The sequence below is a fragment of the Lepisosteus platostomus genome, chromosome 17 (genome assembly GCF_059453375.1).
Source record: "Lepisosteus platostomus isolate fLepPlt1 chromosome 17, fLepPlt1.hap1, whole genome shotgun sequence".
Classification (NCBI taxonomy): Eukaryota; Metazoa; Chordata; class Actinopteri; order Semionotiformes; family Lepisosteidae; genus Lepisosteus; species Lepisosteus platostomus.
The window spans coordinates 11,152,972-11,178,173 of record NC_142627.1 but is presented as its reverse complement, the minus strand read 5'-3'; the positions used below and the strand labels follow the sequence as shown (position 1 = coordinate 11,178,173).

General features: G+C 39.6%; 1 protein-coding gene across 2 annotated transcripts; it reads left to right on the top strand.

The window, feature by feature from the left end:
• Nucleotides 1-1,375: 1,375 nt before the first annotated feature.
• On the top strand, nt 1,376-24,822 carry spast (spastin). Of its 2 annotated transcripts, XM_088610213.1 has the most exons (17): nt 1,377-1,856; nt 9,824-9,907; nt 10,411-10,494; nt 12,578-12,673; nt 15,549-15,733; nt 16,099-16,238; nt 16,921-17,014; nt 17,300-17,374; nt 18,320-18,391; nt 18,492-18,567; nt 18,736-18,827; nt 19,024-19,103; nt 19,746-19,788; nt 20,012-20,091; nt 21,942-22,012; nt 22,364-22,404; nt 22,724-24,822. In XM_088610213.1, exons 1-17 carry the CDS (start codon nt 1,505-1,507, stop codon nt 22,847-22,849), a joined length of 1,791 nt encoding a protein of 596 aa, XP_088466339.1. In that variant the 5' UTR covers nt 1,377-1,504; the 3' UTR covers nt 22,850-24,822. The 2 variants fall into 2 exon arrangements, with proteins under 2 accessions (XP_088466340.1, XP_088466339.1); XM_088610214.1 differs by lacking the exon at nt 12,578-12,673 and having other exon boundaries at nt 1,376-1,856.
• Nucleotides 24,823-25,202: the final 380 nt, after the last annotated feature.

Here is a 25,202-nt window from a genome sequence, read left to right as displayed (position 1 = left end):
TTCTGCTCCGTCCATTTGATGTTGTCTTTGTATTGTCATGTTGCAACGTTTTTATCTATGCGCCCTTGAATTGTTGTATTTTTTATAATAAAATATGAAAACGTGCTGAGACTTGCACAGTGGTAAGTGTAGCAGTCACAATTGTAGCACATAACACTTTTTGGAAAGTATAGTGGAAATAGACTTCAAATGATTGATTTACCGTTATACGAACTCGTACTGTTTTTGCTTAAGCATGTTTGTCGTGAAACAGTTCAGACTACGCTTCGTCAGCTGGAAATCAAACAATGATTTTCCAAGAATGCAGCCCTCGAAAGCATTTTCTCCAATATCGTTAACGTTTTACTCCAGATTGGTGTGACACGAGACAATGAATTCTGTCAGACATTAAATTAGATCATAAGATTAGATAGTTCCACAACAAATGTAATTGCTCTATTTTATTAGAGGGCGTATTTTTTAACTTACTTTTTTTAATCGTAGGCACTTGTGTACCGGTTGTGTAGCACAATACGTGAGAGTTTAAACTGAAAGGTACAGAGCACGGTCTTGTGGACATTTATTTTACAATACATTTTGCATATATCGTTGTTGTTGTTAATATTTTTATATTGCATTGCCTATATCCATGTACATAAAAAGTTCAGACTGTGTCCATACAGGGAAATAAATTTGACACGGTACCGACTTCACACGCATACGCTTTAATTGCGCATCTCGCAGTCATTTGAAGCCCCGTGACCAGGTGGCGCTAGCAGGGGAATGAGATTTACACCCAGCTGACAAACACGTCTCTGTCTGCCGCCGCTCTGCGCGGCTGCTCTCTGGGAGCTGCGGGGCCTGCGCTAATGTTGCAGATTTCTTTTTAAATCATTTTATATGTAAACACCAGAAATACAAAAAGGGAGACAGAATATTACAATAGATACAGAAATAGACACTTCACAGCCAGAGGAATTCACAGTTGTAAAAACTAAAAATGGTACTTTTTAATTATTTCCATTGTGTCTTGCCTTTCGATTCTATACATGTCTAATAGAACTTAAAAAAGTAATTCAACTTTAAAAGCATAAATAGAGGGAGCAGTATCAGACCATTTACTTTTGTGGATGAAGTATCTAGCCAAAAATAATTAACATATTTATAATAAAAACCATATCCTTTATCCAAATCAGATCTAACAACATCTAAAATAATATCAAAATCTTTCACTTGAACTGTAATGTAGATTTCAGGTTTTCTTTTACACGCAGACTCGCTGCAGGATCTGCGCAGTCTCGGCCGCGGATTGCCGACGTCAGCGCCTCGCGACGGCCTGCCTGCCTCCGGACCACACGCGCATGCGCCCCCCCCCCCTCCCCCGCCCCCGCTACGCTACGCTAGGCCACGCCCCTCGCGCTGCTCGCGCTCCTGCGGCCTCGGGCGAGAGCTGTCAAAGGGGCAGCGGGTGGCGGGTGCGCGCGAGTCCGGCTGTGTGTTATGGAGGCGACGGCGCGCCAGGTGAATGAGTTCTCCGGGCGGAAGAGGCAAAAAGAAGAAAGGCTCTGCCTGCGCCAGCTCCACACCCGAAGGCGACGCCCCCGATCAGGTGTCGCTGCATAAGCGGAACCTGTATTATTTCTCCTACCCACTGCTGGCGGTGTTTGCGCTCTTCCGATTCCTCGCCTTGCACTTGGGCGTCTTGTTCGCCTGGCTGTGTGAGCGGCTGTCCGGAGCCATGGCGGCCAAAAGCAAGCTGCCGGCGACGGCCGACCTGGGCAAAGACTGCGAGGACAACGGCGAGCGGGTGCGCAACCACCATAAGCAGGCCTTTGAGTACATCTCCATAGCCCTCAGGATCGACGAGGATGACAAAGGTGAGCGGGGAGACGGGAGGTGGGGAGATGCAACATCATATTATTAATCACAATCGTCCCGTTACCAGTCATAGTAAGCGATGCTTCTGTTGTGCACCGCTGTAAGAGCAGCTGGTTCCCCAAAAAGAACAGGTTAAGGTTTAATGACATCTAAGTGAGGAAACTTTGGCAATCCAAGGTTTTGTTTTGGACTTGAACCTGTTCGTCTGCGGCTGATATCCGGCACCGGGACCTGGTTCCGCTCTAGACTGCACTGAAGGCATGGCAGCGTCTTCGAACAGGTGCAGCACTGGGACGTACGCCGTGAAAATAATAATAAAAAAAAATCAGACGTTGCCGGGGTCGTAAAATAAACCTTTTGAGAAGGAGGGGAGAATTGTAGATGAGTGTTGACATTCAACTCGGTTCTGTGATGCATTGTAGAACCAGGAAGTTTGCAAGAAAGATACTTTGTGACCCCAGAACAGTTCGACCCCCCCGGACCTCCTGCTCGAGTTTGCAATTAAAATTCCAAATTGTAATTAAAATCCATCATCACGGCCGGCTGTTTAGTTTATGTTTTAAAGCGGTTAATTGCACCGTTGGGCCTAGAATGTGGGTTTATTTATAGAGAGAAAACATGTCAGTTTCACTTTCTCTGGGTTAGGTCTGCCTTATGACGATTTGGGACAGTAGGCTAATAAAACAAAATGCAACAAGCTGTGTCAGTAATAAATGATCAAAGCCAGTTTAATAATGTTGCTTGTGAGAGGTCACAGTGTTGGTAAGTGACACTCGGATGCTTAAGCAATCGAATCCATCCTGAGTGTAGATGATGCTCAGCAGCACATGTAACCCGAGATGATGCCCTCTTGTCTAGCTCAGTGCGGGGCTCGATGAGGATGGACAGTAAATGTCTTGAGGAAGATGCTTAGGCGGAGCATTCCCTCAGAGCAATATCCAGTATGTTTTGAGGTTTCTGCTAGAATTATCACCCGTCCACAGACACATGCGATAGTAGTGCAGGTGATCTGCAGGCAAGAGCACAGATAATCTTCCGCTCTAATCAGGCTTGGGAATGTCTGGGCACTTTTTGGTGATGCACTTGTGATGAATTATGTAGCTGTGGCTCTCCTTAGACACTTCCCCTTGCATGCATAATTAATGGCCAACTCTGCTGGATTTCTGTCTCCTCCATACACCTATTTGTAAAAAAAAACAGCTGTGCCTTAATCTGTGCTAAGAGGTATTAAAAATGCAACATGCTGCTGGTGCTGTTATTTGTTTGGTGTATTTTTAATGCCTTTCAGTGGTGTAGCAGCATTAAACTCTTAATGAACTGCAACCTATAATGGGGCTTCATTGTCACCTCCTTATTAGAGATTAAAAAAGGACCCTTTTAGCCTTTGTTGAGCCCTGAGATCTCCTACATGCGTGCACTGCCCGGCTGTTCACTCGGGATCATTTGTACTGGGCGGACCTGGCTGACCTCCCTGTGACACACACCATCGATACCGAATGAGGACACTCAGTCCATCCTCCATACTGAGTAGTTAGAGCCATTCCAGTAATCTTTACTGGGAAATTACATTAAAACTCTGTTTCTTTTCACTGTAATTTTGTTGGAGCTTTTACAGCATTAAAAGGAATTGTATCTCGTGACTGATTCTTGGTATTTAAGATGAGTTACAGGAGTTGGGCTCATAGAAGCCCGCTTGGGCTTCCTGCGTTTTACCCAAGCGGTCTAGCTCCTGAGCTGGTTGCTCGACATCATCTGTTATGTGAAGCAGAGCACAGCAGTTCCCATTGAGCCAGCAGAGAGCCTCATTAGACAATCGATGTGTTGTGAGATGTAGCTGTCTGACGGGCGTCACGACTGTGAAGGGCAGCCGAGCGTGGCGCACATCTCCCAGAGTGAGGGGGCCGAGGGGCTCTGGGCTCGGGGCGTGTGGCTTAATAAGCTCCTACTGACTGATGATGTTAATGGAGTTTCATGCATGTATTTTCATATTTTGTTTATTTAGCCGATGCCTTAATCCAAGAAGGCATTTCTTTTGAAATGAACTTCTCAAGCGCCTAGTCAAAACCACATTTTTATTCAACAGCCAGTCTGTGGCTTTTGAGCTGCATATACTTGTGTATAAAAAAGTGAAAGGTGAACTAATGATATATCGGGGTTGTTTGACTGCGTACAGCCTTTGGAATGGCTGACGTCATAATTATTGATTCATGCTTCAAGTTTAAAAAATATTTAATCTGCGTGCTCCTCTGAATTGTTGATTCTTTAAAAATGAACCTGAATTGTTGATCGTATTCCTTCATAAGCACTTCAGTAAAGTGTTGCCTTTGAACTTGCACATACAAGCAGACCTGTTATGGTTTTCCCCAGATCTGAGTATGAGATTTGTCTTAGTTTTTCCTACTTCACATGTGGCTCTTACTTGTAGTAGTCTTGTCTGAAGTCTATAAGGGGAAAGTTTGTTTCCAAGTGACAAGGTAATGGTACCTTTCATGACTACATGAAGACCATACAATAGTTACTGAGAATCGGAGGTCATGCGCAAAGCTAGTATATGTTTAAAAAATACTTTTTCAGACTATGATGTATTTGAGGTTTATTTAGAAAACCCATAATATGCCTCATTGCCTGAGAAAGAAGCTCGTAAAAGGTGAGATAAAAATAAATCCAGCTCACGTTAGATGTAGTTTTATATACGTTTTAAAATATTTGTATACATTTTCTTAAGGTAGGTTTTGCATTACTTTGACTGCTACATGGCAAATGAATCTGAGACGTTTGGGCATGATGTAAAGAACGGATCTTGAGCCCCGTGTCGAGCTCCAGCACCGCTTCATTGATTGATGTCTCCAGAAATCGACAAAGCGGGAACAGAAGTCCCAGTGGATGCTGTACAGACCTCCGGGGTCTGGTGACGAAAGTGATTTCCTGGATCTACGGCTCCGGTGGCTGCCTTAGATAATAGGGTGTGACTGCTAATAGCCAATATCAGGATCGCACATACTGCTTCTGTCTTGGGACATGATTCCGACTCACCTCCCAAACGGCCCGAGACGAAGCTGAAAGAGACGTACAGTAGTATTCCATGAGTCTTCACTGTGAAAATCGAGAAGGGAACACGCATAGCTTTAGCAGTCAGGAAGCTGAGGGTCGACAGCACGTGTAATTGACACGTTTTCATCAACTTAATACTGATAATTTAATGACCTGCCCTGAATATGGGTGATAATTTGGCAACTCTGATGACTGTGAAGAGCAGCCAAGCATGGAGTACATCTCCCACAGAGAGGCAGCAGGGGCCATCTCAGCTGCTGTTGATAACCCACGTCATCTATCAATAAGCCCCTGCAGGCTGGCAGTATTGTATATGCATTCGATAAGTAGGAACACGCAGGCAGTTTGGGACAGTAGCACTGGGTCTCTAAGCTGTTGATTAAAGAGATTTCAATATTTTTGAGATGGGTTCATTTACGTATTACCACTTATATCTTACTAATTCAACAGAAACTTAAATCAGGTTCATCTCTGATATTGAGATTGAACTGCTATATGATGTCAGATTTCAAAACGGTGCCTATATAAAGTACATATTTGCAAAAAGGTGATTTTGATTTTTTTTTTAGAACTTAAACAGAATATATGTTCTAAATTGAAGGCCATCAGCTTTATAACGTTTTAATCTGATTTGGTCAGATCTCAGGATCTTATTGAGGTTGGTCCTGGTCAGTAATGGAATAGGAGACGTCTATGGAAAACCAGTTTACTGTTGTTCACGGTGCCAGTAGACCTACAGAGGGTGCTCATTATAGCACATTGTGTTATAGAAGGTGCCACCTTTTATGTAAGATGTTGGCCAGATAGTCAGGACCTTAGTTTATTTCCAGTTCCAAGACATAGATCGAAAATCTTGGGGTATTAATCCTGATGTCCTGGCTGAATTCCACTTTGCATTTCAACAATCTGTCCACCCCAAATTCATCATCCTGTTGGATACTACACATCACCGGTAAATAAAATGGGTCCTACTCTGAATTCAAAAACCCTGTCATTCTTTGAGAGGAAAAGCATAATTAAAATACAAGGAATTATTATTCATTGCGGCTGTACATTCCTGGTGACATTTTCTCCTGGCAATACCTGGAACACACATTTATGTACAATACAGGGATGACAGGGTTTATTAAGCATTTTTAAAGCGATTGCAATAAAACATTCCCATAAAAAAAATAGCAGGTGCTTTGTCTCCTTGTTAGTAGGTGTCTTAATGGCTGGTCTACAATAGGCCCCGTCTTCATTTGAGCCTAAAGTGGAGAGGGTGGTATATAGCTGTAGGAAGACCTGATCTAAAACTTCTGTGTTAGTAATCTTTGTATTGTTTTTCCACTGTATCCCTTGGGGAGATTTTGAAATGTCCATGTTAATTTTTGACCTAATTAGCAGATGGCACATTAGTTTTCCACAACAATTTCTCTTGAGACTGTTTTCCTGTTTTTTTTTTATTGTAGTACATCATCTTTGTTGCTGTAATCAAAAGTTAAGCAGTAATTTTATTTTTTTTAATATAATGTCCTCTCCCACTTAACATTGTTGTCTGGGGAGGGATGCAAGTTTTTTTTAATCAAGCTCTTTAGAGACTTACGTGAGTCAGGCACTTCTCTCAATAAAAGAAAGTCCTTTCTGTAAAGGAGGGGTATGCTTATTTTGTGACGAGTATTCTAAAAAGCACTTTCTTTTTGAAAAATCAACTGGAGTGATACTCCAAACGTAATATTATTTCAGAAAATGAAGTTATATTTAATCAGTTCACTTATAGAAGCTTTTCCAACGGAGTGACAGTGAACAGCAGAAAAACTATCAAAAGCCACATACATATTCATGTTCAGTTAATCCTGTCTGGCACAGAAGTGCATTAAGTGATTAAAATGGTGCCACCTAAGGAAACTATTATGTCCTTGTTTATATGGTTAATCTATCATCCTGTTCCTCTAATTGATGTCAAAAATACCTATCTGTGCTGTTGTTATTTGCTTCGTCCCTGCTCTTTGGGGAATGTTGACAAGAGCTCCAGTTCATCTGTAGTAGTTCCTTGCTTTAAAACAGATGCAATCAGTTTGGCACTGAAAATGTTTCAGTGAAGCCAAAAAGCATTCTGTTCTGTACTGTCTTGGCATTAAACCACATATCAATATCATAAGTATGCTAGCATGATTGACTTGGCTATCTTCCAACCACACAACACTTGTCACGTCTATCATCATGTGAAGCTGAGGCAATATATTTGCATTGTCTTAAGAAACAGGAACGAGCACATTGTGCAATATTTTCTTTGTATCTGTGTCTTAAATTACCTGCTGAATCAGCGATACCATTTTCGAGATGCTACCAACAGGCCTTTAAAGTATAAGAGGAGCCAAATAACCTCTCTTCATCCTGATGCCCCTGTGGGCCCTAGATTACTGACGTATGAGTAATGTAGGGCTAATGACTCAAACCATATTCTGTTTGCCTGCACACATGCTCTCTCTCCACTTACACTGTCTTTGGGGGTTTGAGCAGCCCCTGTTACCCATTAGAAATTGCTCTAACTTCATTTGAATTTCAGCATTCAGCCATTCCCCATCCTGTCTTACTGTATGTGCCCCAGGGTGGCTGCTGCTGCTTTAAAAAATGTTCTGTATGCTTGGCTTCTATTTAATGTCTTATGAATTGTTGAGAGTTAAATAGTTTTCAGCTGATACAGTTTATCAACCAAGTTTGTACAATTTGGATTTAAATAAAAAATCCTGAAATCTACTATTTAGTCTTTTTTAGCTGGTTTACGATACTATTTAGGAAGAAGAGCCTTTATGAGGATTGTCCCTCAAAGATTATTTTAACTTCTTATTATTTTTATATATTGTATGTATAGTCATTTATGGTTTCGAAAGCCACTTTTACATGGTACTGAGTTTAGACGTTTCCTTATTTGCTCTCCCTTACACCCATAGCTTTATCCTGGGAGCTTTGACTGTGACATTACAGAACAAAGGATCTGATTCATTTTTGCATCCTTGTCTTTTGTTTTGTTCTGTGTCATGGGCTCTTCCTTCCCCAGGGAATACAGATATTCTCCTGCATTTCAGAGCCCTGGATTATGGAATGGCTGTTAGGGCTCTCTCATACTTGGTAAAATGATTATTCCGAAGCCCAGACGTGTCTTCGTGTCTTGACAGAAAGTAATTGATGAAGCGCTGTTCCGCGTGAGCGCGTGACAGATGGCTGGACAAGTTCGGAGTGCAGGCTTGGCCCAGCCTGCCTGTCTTGTGACAGCCGATCTGCGACCCCCCCCAGCTCTGCCCCGGAGGCTAGCCGCGCTGGCTGTGTTAGGGTGCGGGTTTCGCGAGTGACATAGTGTTTAGGGCGCAGGACTCCTCGCGGGCCAGCCATGGGTGTTTATAGGGCTGCGTTACCTTACAATGTAACGCACGGTACTGTACTTTCCCCCACATTGTTCAGCAAAGTCCAGCTGGATGAATTGGTACAGAAAATGTTTGTGCAACAGAAGAAGTAACTGTAACCTGTCAATCACATCAATAAAATCAGCATAATAAGTAGAATGTTGCACTAATACGTATAAGGTAGAATATAGAGTCATCTCATTTTCATACAGTTTGGATTATGCATGAATAGTATTCAAGTATTGTAATAGGTACCGGTACACAATTATGAAACAAAAAATCCATTGGCTCGGCAGTGTGTTGTATTGTGTATTATAGATATGGCCTTTGCCCATTTTGTGTTACGTGACTCTGTCCGAATGCAGTGCAAGTGTTTATTCAGACCTTCAGTGAGAGCCTCTGTGCTGTCTGCAGTAATGTAATGAAGAAAATTAATCATATTTCTGAACACATGATAGCCTGTAGTATGAGAAACCAAAATACTTGTAGAACAGCAGGCGTAACACTAGGAGAGCTGAAGGCACGGTCTCATGACTCTGGTGAAGAATGTGGATTTCACAGACATGGCTTTGTGTACCGCAGGCATCTTCACAAAATCCTTAACATGCATTTTACGGCATTGGTTCATGTGGGGAGCTGTATCAGCGCATGTTGGCCTCAAAGGAACAAGTAAAGGTTAATACCATGCTGACAAGTAGAAAGACAAAACCCAGCATTTCGGCTGTTGAGCCCTTTCCAGGTGTGAATAATTCCAATAAAACCTGCTGCTTTCTACTTTTCAGCATTTACCTTTACTTTTTTTTTTCCAGCCGTATTATCAGCAATCAGCAATCTTATTGCAGGCTGTGTGATGGATTTAGGAATTTCAAATTCCCACCAAAGAAATAACTCAAATGATCCAGGGCTCTGGGCTGGAAATGGATAAATTCCTTGAGAGACAGCACTGCAAGCTGAGAAGTGCCCCCAAAGTTTATGGTTGTTCTGGTCTGGTTCATAGTTCATTAAGTGTAGTGCAGATTTGAACTTGTAGTCCCTATACTAAGAAAACAAGCATCTTTACCAGTTGAGACAAACGGGACAGATGCCACCTGTCCTGTAATTTAAAATGGGGGGGATGCAGGTAGGTTAATAGGCTTCTGGGAAACTTGGAGTGTGAGTCTGTGTATGTGTGCCCTCTGCTGGACTGGTGTCCCATCCAGGGTGTAACCTGCCTTGTGCGTGTTTGCTTGCCAAGATAGGCTCTGGCTCCCCTGTAAACCTGAATTGGATGAAGCGTTTAGAAGATGGATGGATGTACAGTATTAATGATAAAGTATGAAAGCAAGACAATTGTATTAGCTCGGGCACAATCGCTGAGTACAAAGTATAATTTGTTCTCTTTAAAGAACAGAAGGAAAAGTGGCAGACGAGTGAAGAGAGAGTGTGATTGCTGAATCTGTTGGTCAATGAAGTTTAACCTTTCTGTTAACCTTTTCTGTGATTTTTGAAAGATGGGTAAACAGAGATGTGAAATCTAGTTTTGGGTTTTCCAGGCCATAAAGAGCAAGCTGTGCAGTGGTACAAGAAAGGAATTGCGGAGCTTGAGAAGGGGATTGCTTTACCAATTACCGGAGAAGGTAACATTTATTATTTATGGTTTATCTGCGTTGTCATAGTTTGAAACCTTTTTTCTTGAGGCAGTTTGGGATCTTATGTTAATTCCATAGCCTGCTAGTGTTTATAAAGGTTTGTGGAAATGTGGAACAAGCTACCCAGCCAGTTTTGTTAAAGCCAAGACCCTGGCTTCTTTCAAGAACAACTGAATGAGATTTTTGGACCTACAATGAACTGCTACTTGACGGGCTAGTTGGGCCTCATGTTCCTCTAGTTTGTTCTAACTCATCCTGTAAGGCATCCACATTCCAGTATAGAAAACATTCTTTTAGATTGTTACATTTTCATGATTAATGTACAGTAGATGCAGATGATTTCATAAATGTTGTTAGGTCTCTTTTTGATTTATTTTGATTTTTTTTCAGCTGTAACTTCCTTTTTTTTAAAAAAAAGGCAGCTTTCTTTTAGTATGATATTGAATTTCTTAGTGATATATTTGTTTAACATGCATTTCCCACCCATGCAGGAGAGCATTATGAGCGTGCAAAACGACTACAAGCCAAGATGACCACCAACTTAATAATGGCCAAGGATCGTCTAAAACTCTTAGGTGAGCAATTGGTAAAAGGAAAAACTGATTGATCAGAGTTCAGTATTTTACTTCTTTAATGTCCCGTTATCAATGGTGTAAATTGATCTCATGTTTCTCTTTGTGCTAGCTTGTTCTTACCCTTTTGAAGCAAACACAATCCAAAACGTAACAGGGGATTTACTAGAAAATGTTTCCATTTTTTCCAAAGATTTGATGTTTTCAGCTTTGGATTGAAACAAAAATCAAAAGATTAATGGTTTGGAACACATGATTTATTGGCAGAACTGTTATTAAGAAGTAATGGGTAAAGTAATGGAATACTAAACAAACCACATGCACCCTTAAGGCAAAGAAGGTAATACAATGTTAATAATTCAGTGACTTTTAATATTTCTTAATTGCAAACATAGAGACTTAAAGAAATTCTTAAATCTTTAAATTTTTACCTTAAAAGTAAAAAAAATATATGACGAACAAAGCTATGTTCAAAATATTAGTCTGAAAATCCGCACTACATTGAAATACATTTTGAAATGCGCTTTGGTCGATGGTAGCCAGCTGTGCAGTTTGTGCATGCTCCCCATGGGTGTTTTCTGGGTAGAACAGCACTTGTTTGTGTCACTGCACTGGGAGAAGAATGGAGATGATTCTCTGTTCTTCAGCTTTGGCATCGTGAGTGAATGCGGATCGTCATGCCGTGATACAGAAAGCCTCTCGCCATATCCCCCGAGTTCTGTGAATAAAACAAACATGGACACTAGTCTAACATTTAGAAAACTGCCCCTCTTCAGTGTTTGCAGAAATAAAACATGGGTGTTTGCATAACACCAGCGCCTCTAATTATAAGCAAAATAAAAATGTGTATTTCAGCCAATACGTTTCCTTTTTTAAACAATTAATACAGTAGGCCTGGGAGTAGCGTGTTTTTGGTTTTAAATCGTTTTTCATTTTTGAGAAGAGTTTTTGCATTTTATACCTGCTGTACAGCACCTGATATCATTTTGATAGCATTTTAGCACGGGTTAAATATTTTAAAATTAATTTAGGAAGATACAGTTTCTTCATTCTGGGCTGCTTCGCCCATAAGAACTAAACTAGATGGTTTTCCAGAGGCATTTCTTGCCCTCGCCGTGAACTTGAGTGTAAGTTCTCAGACAAACAACAAGTAGTTGCTCAAATAATATGATAGTGTTTCATGGTTTCCCGCAGTTGTATACAAGCTGGGCAGGTTGCCTGGCCAAACAAATGCATGAAAGCCAACAAAAAGCAGACAAGAATCCGTCCTGAAATACTGTTTCGTAGTAATGCACTGCAAAGTCATTTGCCAGCCAGTAGCCGTGATGGTACATAATCGCATAGCTCTCAAGTCTCACACATTGGGACAAGGATCTCATGCATCTGCATCAGGTCCAGGTTGTGTAAATGAAGTAATGAATGTACGATTTTTAAATTGTTGTCGAGTTTCGCGATTCAATTAGTTAATCAGTGGGGTTTTTTTTACACGGCCAAAAGAAACCATCAATTCAAATAGTATGAAATCATACATTTCGACAGAAAATCTCACACATTAGGGTTTTGGACCCTTGGGATCCGCGTTTGGAAATGACATAGGAAAAAGCCCAGGGTTTCCTTGCAGCTCAGTCATCGGGTCGCAGACAAATACTGTGGGGTTTCATTATTTCTAAGGAATAATGCAGGGAGTGGACGCCACTTAATTTTCAAAGTGAAAAAAATACTTTTTGCCTCATTGAGGGTAATATTGCTTAGTTACAATAAAAATATAGCTCAATAAATAGCTAGTTATTTTGTTAGCTAGTATAATAATCTGGCTAAGCTATGGGGGGCTAACCTGTCATTTGCAGGAGGAGATCACCTGGTTTAAGCTTTTTCCTGCAGGAAACCCTGGGGCTGTGATGGGGGGAATGTTACGACGCCAAATTTAACACTCTCACTGCATGATTTCATACCATTCTGCTGCGCTCACCCTGTACAGTGTTGAGCAGAAGTGCTCATTTCTTTCCTTTTTCTTTAACATGCTATTTTTATGTTTTGTACTTTTTTTGTTATTTTGTACGTGTCCTTTTGTTTTCTGTTTGTGTAGAAAAGCTGCGAACGTGTTCAAACGTTTCTACACCTCTGAGAGACATCTATAAGGAAAGTACAAACAAGTCTTGCCATAACGGACACCTCCTGCCAGGTGGGTGCAGGATGTCTGATTAAGGAAGAGACTGCTTCCGTGTGGCTGCTTGCTGCAAGTTCCAAACCAGAGTACATAAACAAGAAGCCAAGGTTGTGTCACAGTTAGTGTACGAGTCCAAATTTAGTCCTTGATGCTAAATGCAACCTACGGATTGCAACTGCAAGTAGAATTCTAATGGGTTTGAATGATCTACACAGAACTGGATCAGAGTATACTAGTAGAAATCGTATACTCTGATCCAGTAGGGTCTTAGAATTACATTTTAAGAATTGATGTTTGTTACACACTAAGCAATATTACATTTGTCCATATAGCCCCCAGCTATCGCTTTTGAAAGTTAAAGTATCTGTGTGTTAAGGCTATAAAATCCCTGGCAGTATATCCTATCACACCTCATTGTTTTCCTGTTGACCTATTACATAGGAAAACTATGACTTTTATGGATCATTGCATTGCATTTCAGTGATGCAGGTTTTCATGTCCTGTGACCATGCAGCATAAGCTTGTGGCCTGTTATTCATGGGTTCTTCTCCAGAGCAGGATTCCAAGATCATTAATGTGATTATTGGTTTCTGAGGAAGAACAAAAAAAATACAGTGAAAACTAAATATTCTGAATATTACACCTGTAATGTTAATGGCAGTAGAGTTGAATTAAGAGAATATAGGTTATCCAACTGTATTGTTTGGGATATACAGTAACCATGTGGTTTGTAATTGAGAGCTGGGAAGCAATAACACGATATTTTAAATTAGACCTTATTCACTCTGAAGATTGTCCTATTCCTCACTAGTCACAAACTATTTTAAAGAAGGATGAATCATACTAATTAAATACCATTATTTATTGTGAAAACTTTATTAGAAAAATAATATGCTGATGCACAAATTACAGTCTGTCTCATGGTGTGAGTTTCAGTTGTAATAATTTCAAGACGAAATGCTGATGCCTCCAAAATAAAACTGCAATAGAATGAAGGAAATAAGACAGATTTGTTTAAAAACTATTTTTAAAAAGAACTTTATCCTCCAGCTTTCATTAAAGTTAATGAGGTCAGTCACATAGAATTGTCCATTGTGATATCTGCTGTAAAGGTTTATGAAATAGCTACCATTCTAAGCCTCCCCCAGAAGAATTCTGAAATGCATGAAATGACAGTATGCCATACAATTAAGCGGTTTAAAAACTGAAAAAAAATTCTGAATTATATTTATTTTTTTCTCACCGTTTAAAATGAGAATCGATCTAACGTCCATAATAGCCTTCAATCTTATTTGTGGAACATTGAATGTACTGCAAGTGCAGGCCGCTGTATTTCCTTTCATGCAGCAATTTGCTATGATTAGAATGAAGCTGGGAGAGTAAAATTCCTGTGTCGCACTATACTGTACATTCAGGTTTTATTTCCATCTGTCTGTATTCATCATGCATCTTGAGGAGTGACTAGATTGAGCTGAATATTCTTTATGGTTTTTTGCTGGCTCCACTCTCGTAGGTACTGTTGTTCTGCCAGACTAATGGAACATTGAAAATGCAGATGAAGAGCAGTCAGTATATTTTGAGAAATGAAATGCTTTATGACAAATTTTATTTCTTATTCTTTTAATGCAGCAGGTTGACCTGTATCTCAGGACTCAGTTGTCTAAAGCAGTATAGAAAATTAAGATTTAGTGACAGAGATTCCTTGAGATAATATCGTGGACCTGTTTGCTTTGAACAAATTTACATATCTCTTTGAATCTTATAAAAGATTAAAATGAGAAATATTTAAAAATCATATAGACATAAGGAATTTCACTTTAATGTGAAGATCATTGCTTTTGTTTTTTTCCTTTTTTTGCTCCGTATTGTAAAGTCCTTTCTCTTTTTAAATTTAGTATCTGTCTTTGCTTATTTTTATTGATTATATTATTATTTAAATAAATTGATATCAGTCAAAAGCACATCCTTCTCATTCATCTAACCTACATTATATTTCATGCTGTCTTTATTACCACATGTCTTCTGCTTTTCAGAATTCACATTTCATCCTTCTTTCAGCTGTGCCTACAGAAAACATACATTTCTGAAGTAATTGCTGACTTCTGCATGTGCTTTGTGAAAAACAGAGTTATCATGTTTGAGGTGGTGTCTGTTAAAATGAGTTATAGGGTGTGCAGCTCTTGGAGCAGAGGCCGAGGATGATTAGTCAAGATAGAGGGTGAACTGAGTGGCCTTTCAGCAGATAAGAGCAGTACAACTGAAAAAAAATATCTCTAATAAATAAGAATTGTCTTATTCTGTTTGTCCATTTTGAAATTTGAAAGGTAAAGAATGTCCCTGTAATGGAGCTTTTTTTTGTTTTATGAAAAATGATTGTGACAGAAATTATATGTACATGTTTTTTGAATGAGTTATTGGGTGTCATAAAATACTGTCTTCTGTATTTCATTTATCATTTACACAAAGATATCATAATCAACACTCGGTTCCCAGAGATTGATTTGTTTTGTTCTCTGTCCTTTCTCTTTCACTGCATGAAGCTTTGGTTATTCATCTTCCAGACAACAGTCACAATAAAAACAAACCTTATGTTGTTTCTCATTAAGTCAGATGTCAAAATATGTTAATTCAGATTATGATTAAAGGTAGCTTGGCATTATGTAGCGCTCTTTTGTTTTCTTACATGGGCTGAAGTTTGCAAAGCTATCGTGACATAAGGCAAAAGACCACGTCAAATCCACACTAAGGCAATTTAGGTAATAAAATGCATTTGTTGGATCAGATTTTAGAACTGTATTTCCTGTGAATCCGTTCGAATGCTGTGCTTTTCTAAATGAAATGATTGCAGCTGTGGGACAGAAGGGAGTAATCTTTCCCCTGCACTTCACAGAGAGTGGAGCAGTTCCCAAAAAGAAGGATCCCTTAACTCATTCAAGTCACTCCCTGCCCCGATCAAAGCATGTACCAAAAAGCACTTCAACAGGCCTTCCTGGACACCAGCGATCTCCCAGCTACAGTGGGCCTTCCTCCGCCAGTACAGGCAGGCCAGCTGCACAGGCCTCCACTAGCACTAAGGTACATGCATGCTTACTCTGTGTGCAGCAGCGGTTACAAATATAACCTACAAGCTTTTCTGGGGTAGAGTTCTGGGAAAAGAGGACGTTGTATTTGAAGGGACTTTGCATTGACTCTGGGTAGCCTGCTTGTGTTTTAATCGATGACAAGAGCAGTGTTATGTTCAGGAAATCTCTAGTTGTGAGTGGGGTGGGAATCATCTTATAGTTTTAAAATACTTTTTGGTCTGCCACAACATTATCACTTTAACCACAGATCAGTTCTTTATTTTTGATTTCTCAATCAGTAAGTAGCATTTAATGACCGGATTAAAAGATACAATAAATATATTTTGCAAACTTAATCAAACCTCTGATTTTCTCAAGGGTCCAGCGAAAACCACTAACAGACCAAACAACAAACCTCCAACACCTACAGCGACTCCTCGCAAAAAGAAGGACTTGAAGAACTTCAAGAACGTGGACAGCAAGCTTGCAAACCTCATTCTGAACGAAATCGTGGACAGGTGGGAGTGGACCCCATGTGGCAGTGGCTTGGCTTTGAATGACTTGGGACTTTTTCTCTCATCGTTATTTTTAATGAAAGATCAAATATTTTTCAGATTCTTTTTAGCTGCTTGAAGGGATGGAAAAGGATACTCCTTTTGATTTTTTTTTTCTTCCGATGCTGCTTTTGCCTACTGCAGTGGCACATTTTAACTAGTGTAATAATATCATAGGGGGGCATTCTGAGTGACCAGGTGGTAAAGGTACCTACCTGAGCACAAGTGGAGCTCTATGATCTCATGCATGGGCCAGGATGATAAAGGGCCTGGGGTTCTGCAAGCAGCTGTGCATGATTGGTTGAGAACTGCCGAGGGTGAAGTAGGCTTAGTCAGCCAGGGCTCTCTCGGCAGCACAGTGACCCCTAAATTAACAAAGATAGTTTAGATAATTGTCTAAATTTAGAAAAGGCAAAATGCAGTTCCAGACTCGCCTATTGGAGTAATGGTCAACAAAATGAAAACCGTGTTGTAGTTGATAATTGATGAAGTTTCTCTGGACTGGTAAACGTGTGTAAGATCCCTGGTCCACAGGTACACAGGGGTGTGAGAACGGCAGATGCCTTATGTGCATTTACCGAATCGTTCTAATGCACGTCTTGAAGAGCGCTGCTTAACATCAACCTCATGTCGGGGTCTGTTGTAGTGGCACGCCTGTGCGGTTCAATGACGTCGCTGGGCAGGATCTTGCCAAGCAGGCTCTCCAGGAAATCGTCATCCTTCCCGCTCTCCGACCAGAAGTGAGTTCCGAGACAGGATTCCCACACATGGCACCCAGACTACTCCTGTGAATACCTGGCTGTAACGTGGACAGCCCATGAACATTTCCTCCTGTTAGGACAGAAACAATATTAACTTCTTGCACACAAAGACACTTGTAGATGAATCATTAATGCTTTTCCAGCTGGTTTTTTAATAGAGTTGCAGGTTAAATGCAGGTTTTTGTGTACTGCCTTGCCTTGCTTTAAATTGGGAGGTTGGGAAATTGATCTGGTTTTCATGCGAAATGTTCTTTTTCCTTTCAGCTGTTCACGGGCCTCAGAGCCCCAGCTCGTGGCTTGCTGCTTTTTGGACCCCCAGGAAACGGCAAAACCATGCTGGTGGGTACGGAGTAAAATGCAGTGAGATTTTCATTTTTCCATTTTGCACTCGTATTCTGTGCACCTGTGCCACATCACTATGTATATATCACTATTTAACTGGCTTTAAAAACCATTGTGTTCTGTGAGATTTTGGGAAGTCTAACTGATACCTCTTTTGCGGGATGCACCTATATATTAAATGCATTACCATGATAGTTGTACTTCATAACGGTTATTAATGACACTGTAAGGCTGTCATTAATCTAACCCTGAAGCATTTTTAAACTTCATCAACAAGGATCAGGAGCTGCAAAGTCGAGTATCATGAAATAGGATGTGAAGTGAATCATGTGTATGCTCGATTGCGCCTGTTTGTGCTGTAATATAAGGGCTTTGTGTTACCTTTACATGTTTTGGTGTGGTCTGGAGACTTCAAGGAATCTGTGCATGGGCCATTTTGCATTAACTAAAATTACATAATTACAAAATTACATATTACATATAGACCTAGTATAGTAATATTAAGACTTCCTTATTGGCTTCCATCTTGGCACGCCAAATACAAATTAATTCAGTATTTGAAATGCACTTTTCATCTGACATCTGACTGGTTTTATAAAATCAGTGTTTTGTAACTTTAGGAGGTCCAGGTCTGCCTGCAGCGTGAAGTTAATCCAGTATTATATATGGTGAAAAAGATGGGGATTTTCTGTGGCACAGAATGTTTGCATGATGTTTGACCTTGTAATTAAGGCTGCCGCAGAGAGTCAGTCTGCTTTGCAGAGGGAACACACTGAATAGACAATACTGTTTCTTGTGACCCACTTCCCTTAAGCTGCAACTTTAGCAGAGACAACTGACAGACTGGGCAGAGTTTCAGTACATAGAAACCTATTGCATCTCATCACCTCAATCTGCTTTGTCTTTGTTAACTCTTCTGCATTTCATTTTTTTTATGCAAAGGCCAAAGCTGTAGCCATGGAATCCAATGCAACGTTTTTTAACATAAGTGCTGCAAGCTTGACTTCAAAATATGTAAGTAATTTGAAACGGCATGTATTTTATTTGTTATGCGGAGTTATAAGGATCCGTTGAGAAAGTTCAGTTGTATTTATAAGGATTTTATCTTCCACAGGTGGGAGAAGGAGAGAAACTTGTGAGGGCACTTTTTGCTGTTGCTAGAGAGCTCCAGCCCTCTATTATTTTCATTGGTAAGCCCTGTCTTCAGTGTGTTTCATATGTCAGGTTATGATACCCATGTTCTTAAATATTTGTGAGCAGTTCTGTTAACAATTAAATTAGTTTTTGCACACACAGTGAAGTATCGCAGTCGGAGTGGATACTATCAGTCACGTTTTTCGCTGTTTTTTATGCCACAGATGAAATTGACAGCCTTCTATGTGAAAGAAGAGAAGGTGAACATGATGCCAGTCGACGATTAAAAACTGAATTTTTGATAGAATTTGATGGGGTGAGAAGATATACAATACTTATTATTTGCGAAGTGAAATATGACCAAGACAGGACAAGTGTCTAACATTTGTTGTACCAGTTGTGCAGTGTTGATTGCACACTCAGTGACGTACTGATTGATATTGCCTTATTCTGAAGACCTCATGAAACCTCACTGGACGTGGTTATCTTCATTGCTGGGGTGGTGTTTGCAGGTTCAGTCTGGTGGTGATGACAGGGTCCTGGTAATGGGAGCTACGAACAGACCTCAGGAGCTGGATGAAGCTGTGCTCAGGTACAGTATCTCTTGCAGTAAAGGTCCTGTTCCTTCTCTAATAAATTTTATCTATGTATTGTTATTAATTTCCTTTGTTGTTTCCTGTCTGTGAAGAGAAAACGTGAGTCAGACACTGTTAACTTTGTTAGGCAGTTGGCTGTAGAGGGCACTGTTTGACTTCAGTCTTAAACCTAAAAAACAACAATCGCTTTCACAAGTCAGTTTAGCAGTTTGGTTTCAACATATTTCTCCATTCCTGTTTCTTGCTGAATTAAACATTCTCCAGTATATTTTTTCTTGATAGTCTTTTACCAAACAATCATATTTATGGGAGATAGATAATTTATCTACAAAGTTCTTTATTAAAATTGCATTCAGGCTGACGTCAGAAGACTGGTTCAAGTGCACGTACAGTCATTTGCTCAGCATGTTGCTGATCTGTTTTGTGATGGCATTGACAGACAGTACCACAAAATCATTAAGTAGAGCTTCACTCCAAAGCATGCCTCTTTCAGACACATTAGATCTCTCTGACAAAAGCCTGATTATTTGCATAAAATGGAAATTAAAACGTGAAAAAAAATGCATTTGATAATTTCCTACATTTAAGAGAAGACCTTTAATGGTATTTTGAATTGATGTATGCTATTGTTTAAACAGGAGATTTTCCAAAAGGATATATGTGGCTTTACCAACTGAAGAGGTATGTTGGCTCTTGATACACATGCTTGGTTTTATCTGTTTGCACATTCGTTCTACTTCATCTTGTGCTTCTTTTTTGTATTATTAGTTAGTTTTGTGTTTATCATACATTAATTAAATTCTAATGATTTATATACCTTGAAAAAATCCCGCTGTCTCTTCAGGAAAAGTTCTGCGATTCTGTTGGACATGCATTTTTATTTTTATTTAATTCTTCCTTGCAGACACGATTAAAGCTGCTAAAAAACCTTTTGGGAAAACATGGAAACCCATTAAGCCAAAAAGAACTGGTGCAACTGGCCAAGTAAGCTCACACTTTCATAAAATATTTTTTTATGTTCCTCTAGTGAGGAAAGTTTGTGAACCTTTTAGAATTTTCTGACTTTCTGCATAAAGTTGACCTACAGTGTGATCAGATCTTCATCTAAGTCATACAAATAGATAAAGAGAACCCAATAAAACAAATAACACACAAAAGGATATACTTTTTCATTCATTTATTGATCAAAATGATCCAACATTAAATCCAACTGTATATACACTTTATTACACTTACACTTGAGTGTATTTTAATTGGTATTGAATTTCATCTGAACTGATAAATATCTGTGTGGTATGCTGTTTTTTTATTTCTCTGATCAAAAAGTCATACATCTGTCATTCTCTGTCATGCCTTGGAACAAAGATGTGTGGAAAGACTGTTTGCTGTCTTCACTTTGCATGTTCTATTTTAGATCAGCGAGGCAGGGAAAAGCACATTTTCTCAGCTTTATACATCTTATGGGCTGTTGTTAACGTGTTAATCTTATAAATACAATTACAAGAAAAACGTGTGTAAGAGTTAGGGGGTCACAGAACCCCAGAATTAGTCCCAATATCATACTAGATTGTACATCATGCACACACAATGACTGTAGAGTTGCCAGTTAACCCATTCATCCTGGAGGTGGAAAGAAACCAGAGCCTATAGAGTACTGACACAGGCTGAACATAAAGAAAATGTCTGATGCATCATACAGTGGTGCTTCGATCCAGTATTGAAACCAGGACCCAAGACCTATAATAATAATAAATAATTCCTTACACTTACATAGCTCTGTTCTAGAGACTCCACTCAAAGTGCTTTACAGGTTTTAGGGACTCCCCTCCACCACCATCAATGTGTAGCTCCCACCTGGATGATGCATCGGCAGCCATAGTGGACCAGTACACTCACCACACTCTCAGTGGGGAGGAGAACAGAGTGATGAAGCCACTTCATAGATGGGGATTATTGGAAGGCCATGATTGGTAAAGGCCAATGAGAAATTTGACCAGGACCCTGGGGTAACACTCCTACTCTTTTTTGAGAAACACCCTAGGATTTTTAATGACCAGAGAGAGTCAGGACCTTGGTTTTACGTCTCATTCGAAGGTCAGTGCCTTTTTACAGTATAGTGTCCCCGTCACTATACTGGGGCATTAGGACCCACACAGACTGCAGGGTGGGCGTCCCCCAAGGGCCCCAGTAATACCTCGTCTATCAGCAACCTTAGTTTTTCCCAAGAGGTCTCCCATCCAGGTACTGAGCAGGCTCACACTGCTGAGCTCCAGTGGGCTGCCAGTTGTGAGTTGCAGGGTGAAGCACAGCATTCCACCATGTCACCATGCTATCTAATAAAAAAAACATTTGAAAAATATGCTACCTTTTCTGATGCAGAACATTTCATCATTCTGCGTGCCATAGGCAACAGCCCTGGGGCTGTTGAAGCTTATAGTCAGATCTGTTTTGGAAAGCGCTGACATAAAACATCATCTAGGCTTGCAGGCAACTTTTTTGTAGGGAGAATGATCAGAAAATCACGCACTTGTGAAAATCCAGTTCCATTCCAACCAACACAAAAATAGCTAAGGCAATTTTCTTTGGAACCAGAAGAACTGTGATACTGTATTTGGGTACATGGAGCAGGAACTCGCTCTCAGAAGGTGAACATTTAATTAAGTAAAGCACAGTGGGATCGTGAACATTTTAGGTAATTCTTGTTTGTATTTTGAATTCGTTAAGCCTTTGTTGTGGTTTTCATGTAGATGGAGTTGTACTTAAAAACAAATGTGCACCACCTCCCTTAATGTGAGCTTGGCTGTTCTTCCTTTGTATCCTTTCCTCCTTATTAGAATGACCGGTGGATATTCTGGGAGTGACCTGACAGCATTAGCTAAAGATGCTGCTCTAGGGCCCATCAGAGGTAAGCAGGAGGAAGATGGTCTTTTTTTAATACATATTTCTGTGCTGATTACTTTCTATTTCGAAAATAAACAACTGAAAGCACTTCTAAATGTTTCGAGGATTTGTATAACAATATATATAGTATTCAGTATACAATTTCACAGTGACATTTTTATGCCTCTGCTTCCTTTTGAAGTCAGTCATTCTTGTACTTGTGACATGATCCGATCTGGACATGATCCAACTTCTCTGCCAATTTAAGTTCTCCCCAGAAATTTCTTCACAGGCTTAATAGTTATTCATTGTAAGATAATTCTGCTATAATTGGCAATTTTGTTTCTAATTAGCCATGCTGCTTTTATTTTAACAGAGTTAAGACCAGAACAAGTGAAAAACATGTCTGCTAATGAGGTACGGTATGCTGTTTAAACTATACCAGAATTTGCTTATGGGGTGGAGAGTGGGTGATTGTTGTTGTCCTGTCTTGCTGCATGTTAAAGATTAAACTAAGGCTTTGGTCTGTTTGAAATGCGAGACTCGATATTGTTGTAGAACACATGGAAAAAGAACTGTATAATATATGCAGATGCCATTACCCAGGGTGATTACATTGGTAAAAATTGCATAATATAGGGTATTGTAGATAAACCTTCTTTGAATGTATTTCTGAAAGTATTTTTTTATATCAATTTAAATATTTTTTGTTTTGCTTTTTTTTTGCCTTGTGTAGATGCGCAACATTACCTTTGCGGATTTTGTGGAATCCCTGAAGAAAATTAAGCGCAGCGTCAGTCCACAGACACTGGACTTGTATGTCCGTTGGAATAAGGAATATGGAGACACAACAGCTGTGTGAGACAGCGCCCCCTTGTGTTCCTGAGGGGTACAACAAACTGAAATGCTTATAGGGAAAAGAACGCCTTCCTCATTTTGCTCGAGGTGTGGGAAGCGGATCCAGCGCGAACAAGTGGTACATTAAGAGGGATTTTCTTGCAGAAAAACAGCTGTGCATTGAAATTTCAAACCTTTTTTGAACAGGTGCACTTGAGTCAGTAATGTACATATAAATCTGCCCTTTTTCTTTGATGGTGAAATAGGGTGGAGTTTTATCAAATTTCATTGTGTGATAGCATGTGCTTTTACACAGGATCCAATGAATGGCTTTGGTCCAGAAGGCTCATATTTTATAAAATGCAAAACATGAGTCACACCTGCAGCAGAAATTGTACATAGTTCAGCTGCAAAAATTCCTCCTTTTAAAATAGAACATAGAAACTGCATGACTGTAGAAAGACCTGTGCCTTAATTTGGAAAAAAATTAGTTTAATGTTTTGATTGTCCTTAATTCTATTTCCTTTATTAATCATTAGAAGTTTTAAAGGGAAATTCTGCCTTATCTCTGAGACACATTAGTATACTGTGCCAAGCAAAGCTTTTGGTATTGTTTCTGGGGCAGACAGATACCGAGCCTGTCAATATTAAACCTAACACATTTTTAAAATATTAAATCAGGGCTTTTGTACGTTTTAACAATTGATGCAAATTATGGCCTCTCTATCTGCAACAGGATTTTTTTGTTGTTGCAGTTTGTATACTTCAGCCTTTTGTGTGATTTGTATACTTTTACTCTTATATGTAAAGAGGAGCTGCATTGAATTGTCTGAATATGGTGTGTGGGCAGGGTTTTGAGAGATCCTTGTCTCCTACAGTCACTGGTGAGTTTCAGTCTGTGTGAGAAGTGTAGGATTGGTACTGCAGCATTAAAGCTGGTTTGCATTGTAACTATAGGCTGTTATGGTTAAGCTATGGCAGCTGGTTAATGGATTTACCTGTAGGCCTCAGGTCCACACACACCAGTTATATTGGCCATCAGAAGACAGTCCTGATGAGCCTCCGTGTAAAAAAAAAAAAAAAATCAAAATGAGCTGATCAGCCAGTCAGGCACATCTGAATTGTAACTGCTGAGCTGTGGTTTTCTGATTATTGTCATTCTGCATTCTCAGCTGTTGACCATTGCCAGTCACTCACCATACAGCTCAGATCCTTCAGGACACGAGACCAGTGTTTTTTGGTAGAATATTTGTAATGCTGCTTTGCTAGTTCCCAGAGATGGTCTGTTAACATTTAGAGATAATGAAATGAATAGATGCTGGGGGTGGTAGGTTGTGTATGTGTAAATGTTAGAAACATGGAGCGTTTTTATAGTTCATTAAAAATGGCTTTTTTTGTTTCCTAATATTAAGCAGCTGGTCTGTATTAACAAATGCATTTGTTTTTTTTCAGTTTTTGTACAAACACCTGTTTCGAAATAACAAATAAAAAGGATTTCAAGGGCTGAAGGAGTTTCTCCCAGTGGCTGTCTTCATTTTCAGATATCCTGTGGTGCAGGCTTGCTTATCTAAGAATGTCATGGAGCTGTGCGGAAATTGGACTTTGTAAGGAACTAAACTAAACTGTGTGCAGCAACAACAAAGGTTTTTTTTTTTCGGAATCCTACAGGCAATAATTAAATCTCAGAGCCATACATGTTAACGAGTACAAAACTGACTATTGTAAATATTAGTTTTGTCTTTAGTTGTTTTGGGTTTAGATGGCTATACCACTAATAATTTGGTCTCTCCTATAGCAGGTTGAGTTCAAATGGCAAAGCCACTAATGTGTACCTTGATTCATTCAATATCTGTGCACAGTTTCTACCTACTTATTGTTTACTTATAGGGATGAATTCTTCTAGTTAAAAACGTGTTCCCAAAACTTTGTACATTGAAACTTGAAGCTTTGGATGACCTTTCTGTGTTATTCTAATAAATTTGTTTATGCTGGAATTTACATTCGTAATCTGTCAGTTTTTTAGCACATAGTTTGTGTAGCAAGCTCTACGGACTTGTGTTCACTGTGCTGTGTAAATTCTTGTTTAAAGCTTTTCAGCTTCCATAAAGTCTTTGAGGAATAAGTGTGTAAAGAAACTGTTTTCAGAACTCACTGTCTATCTTGACTTTGGAGATATTTCACTACCATTGTTAAAATTAAAAGTTTTGGAACCAAGAGACTCTTTAAACTAGCACTTAACCCTTTTCAGCTGTAATGGTCCATGTAAAATGTTTTGTGATTTATGAAACGTGGAAGAGCTCTGTCGTCATATAAAAAGATCGCTTTGTTCAAATTAGTTCAGGCTTTTAGTACCCGGCTCTCAAGAAAGATGCATTTGC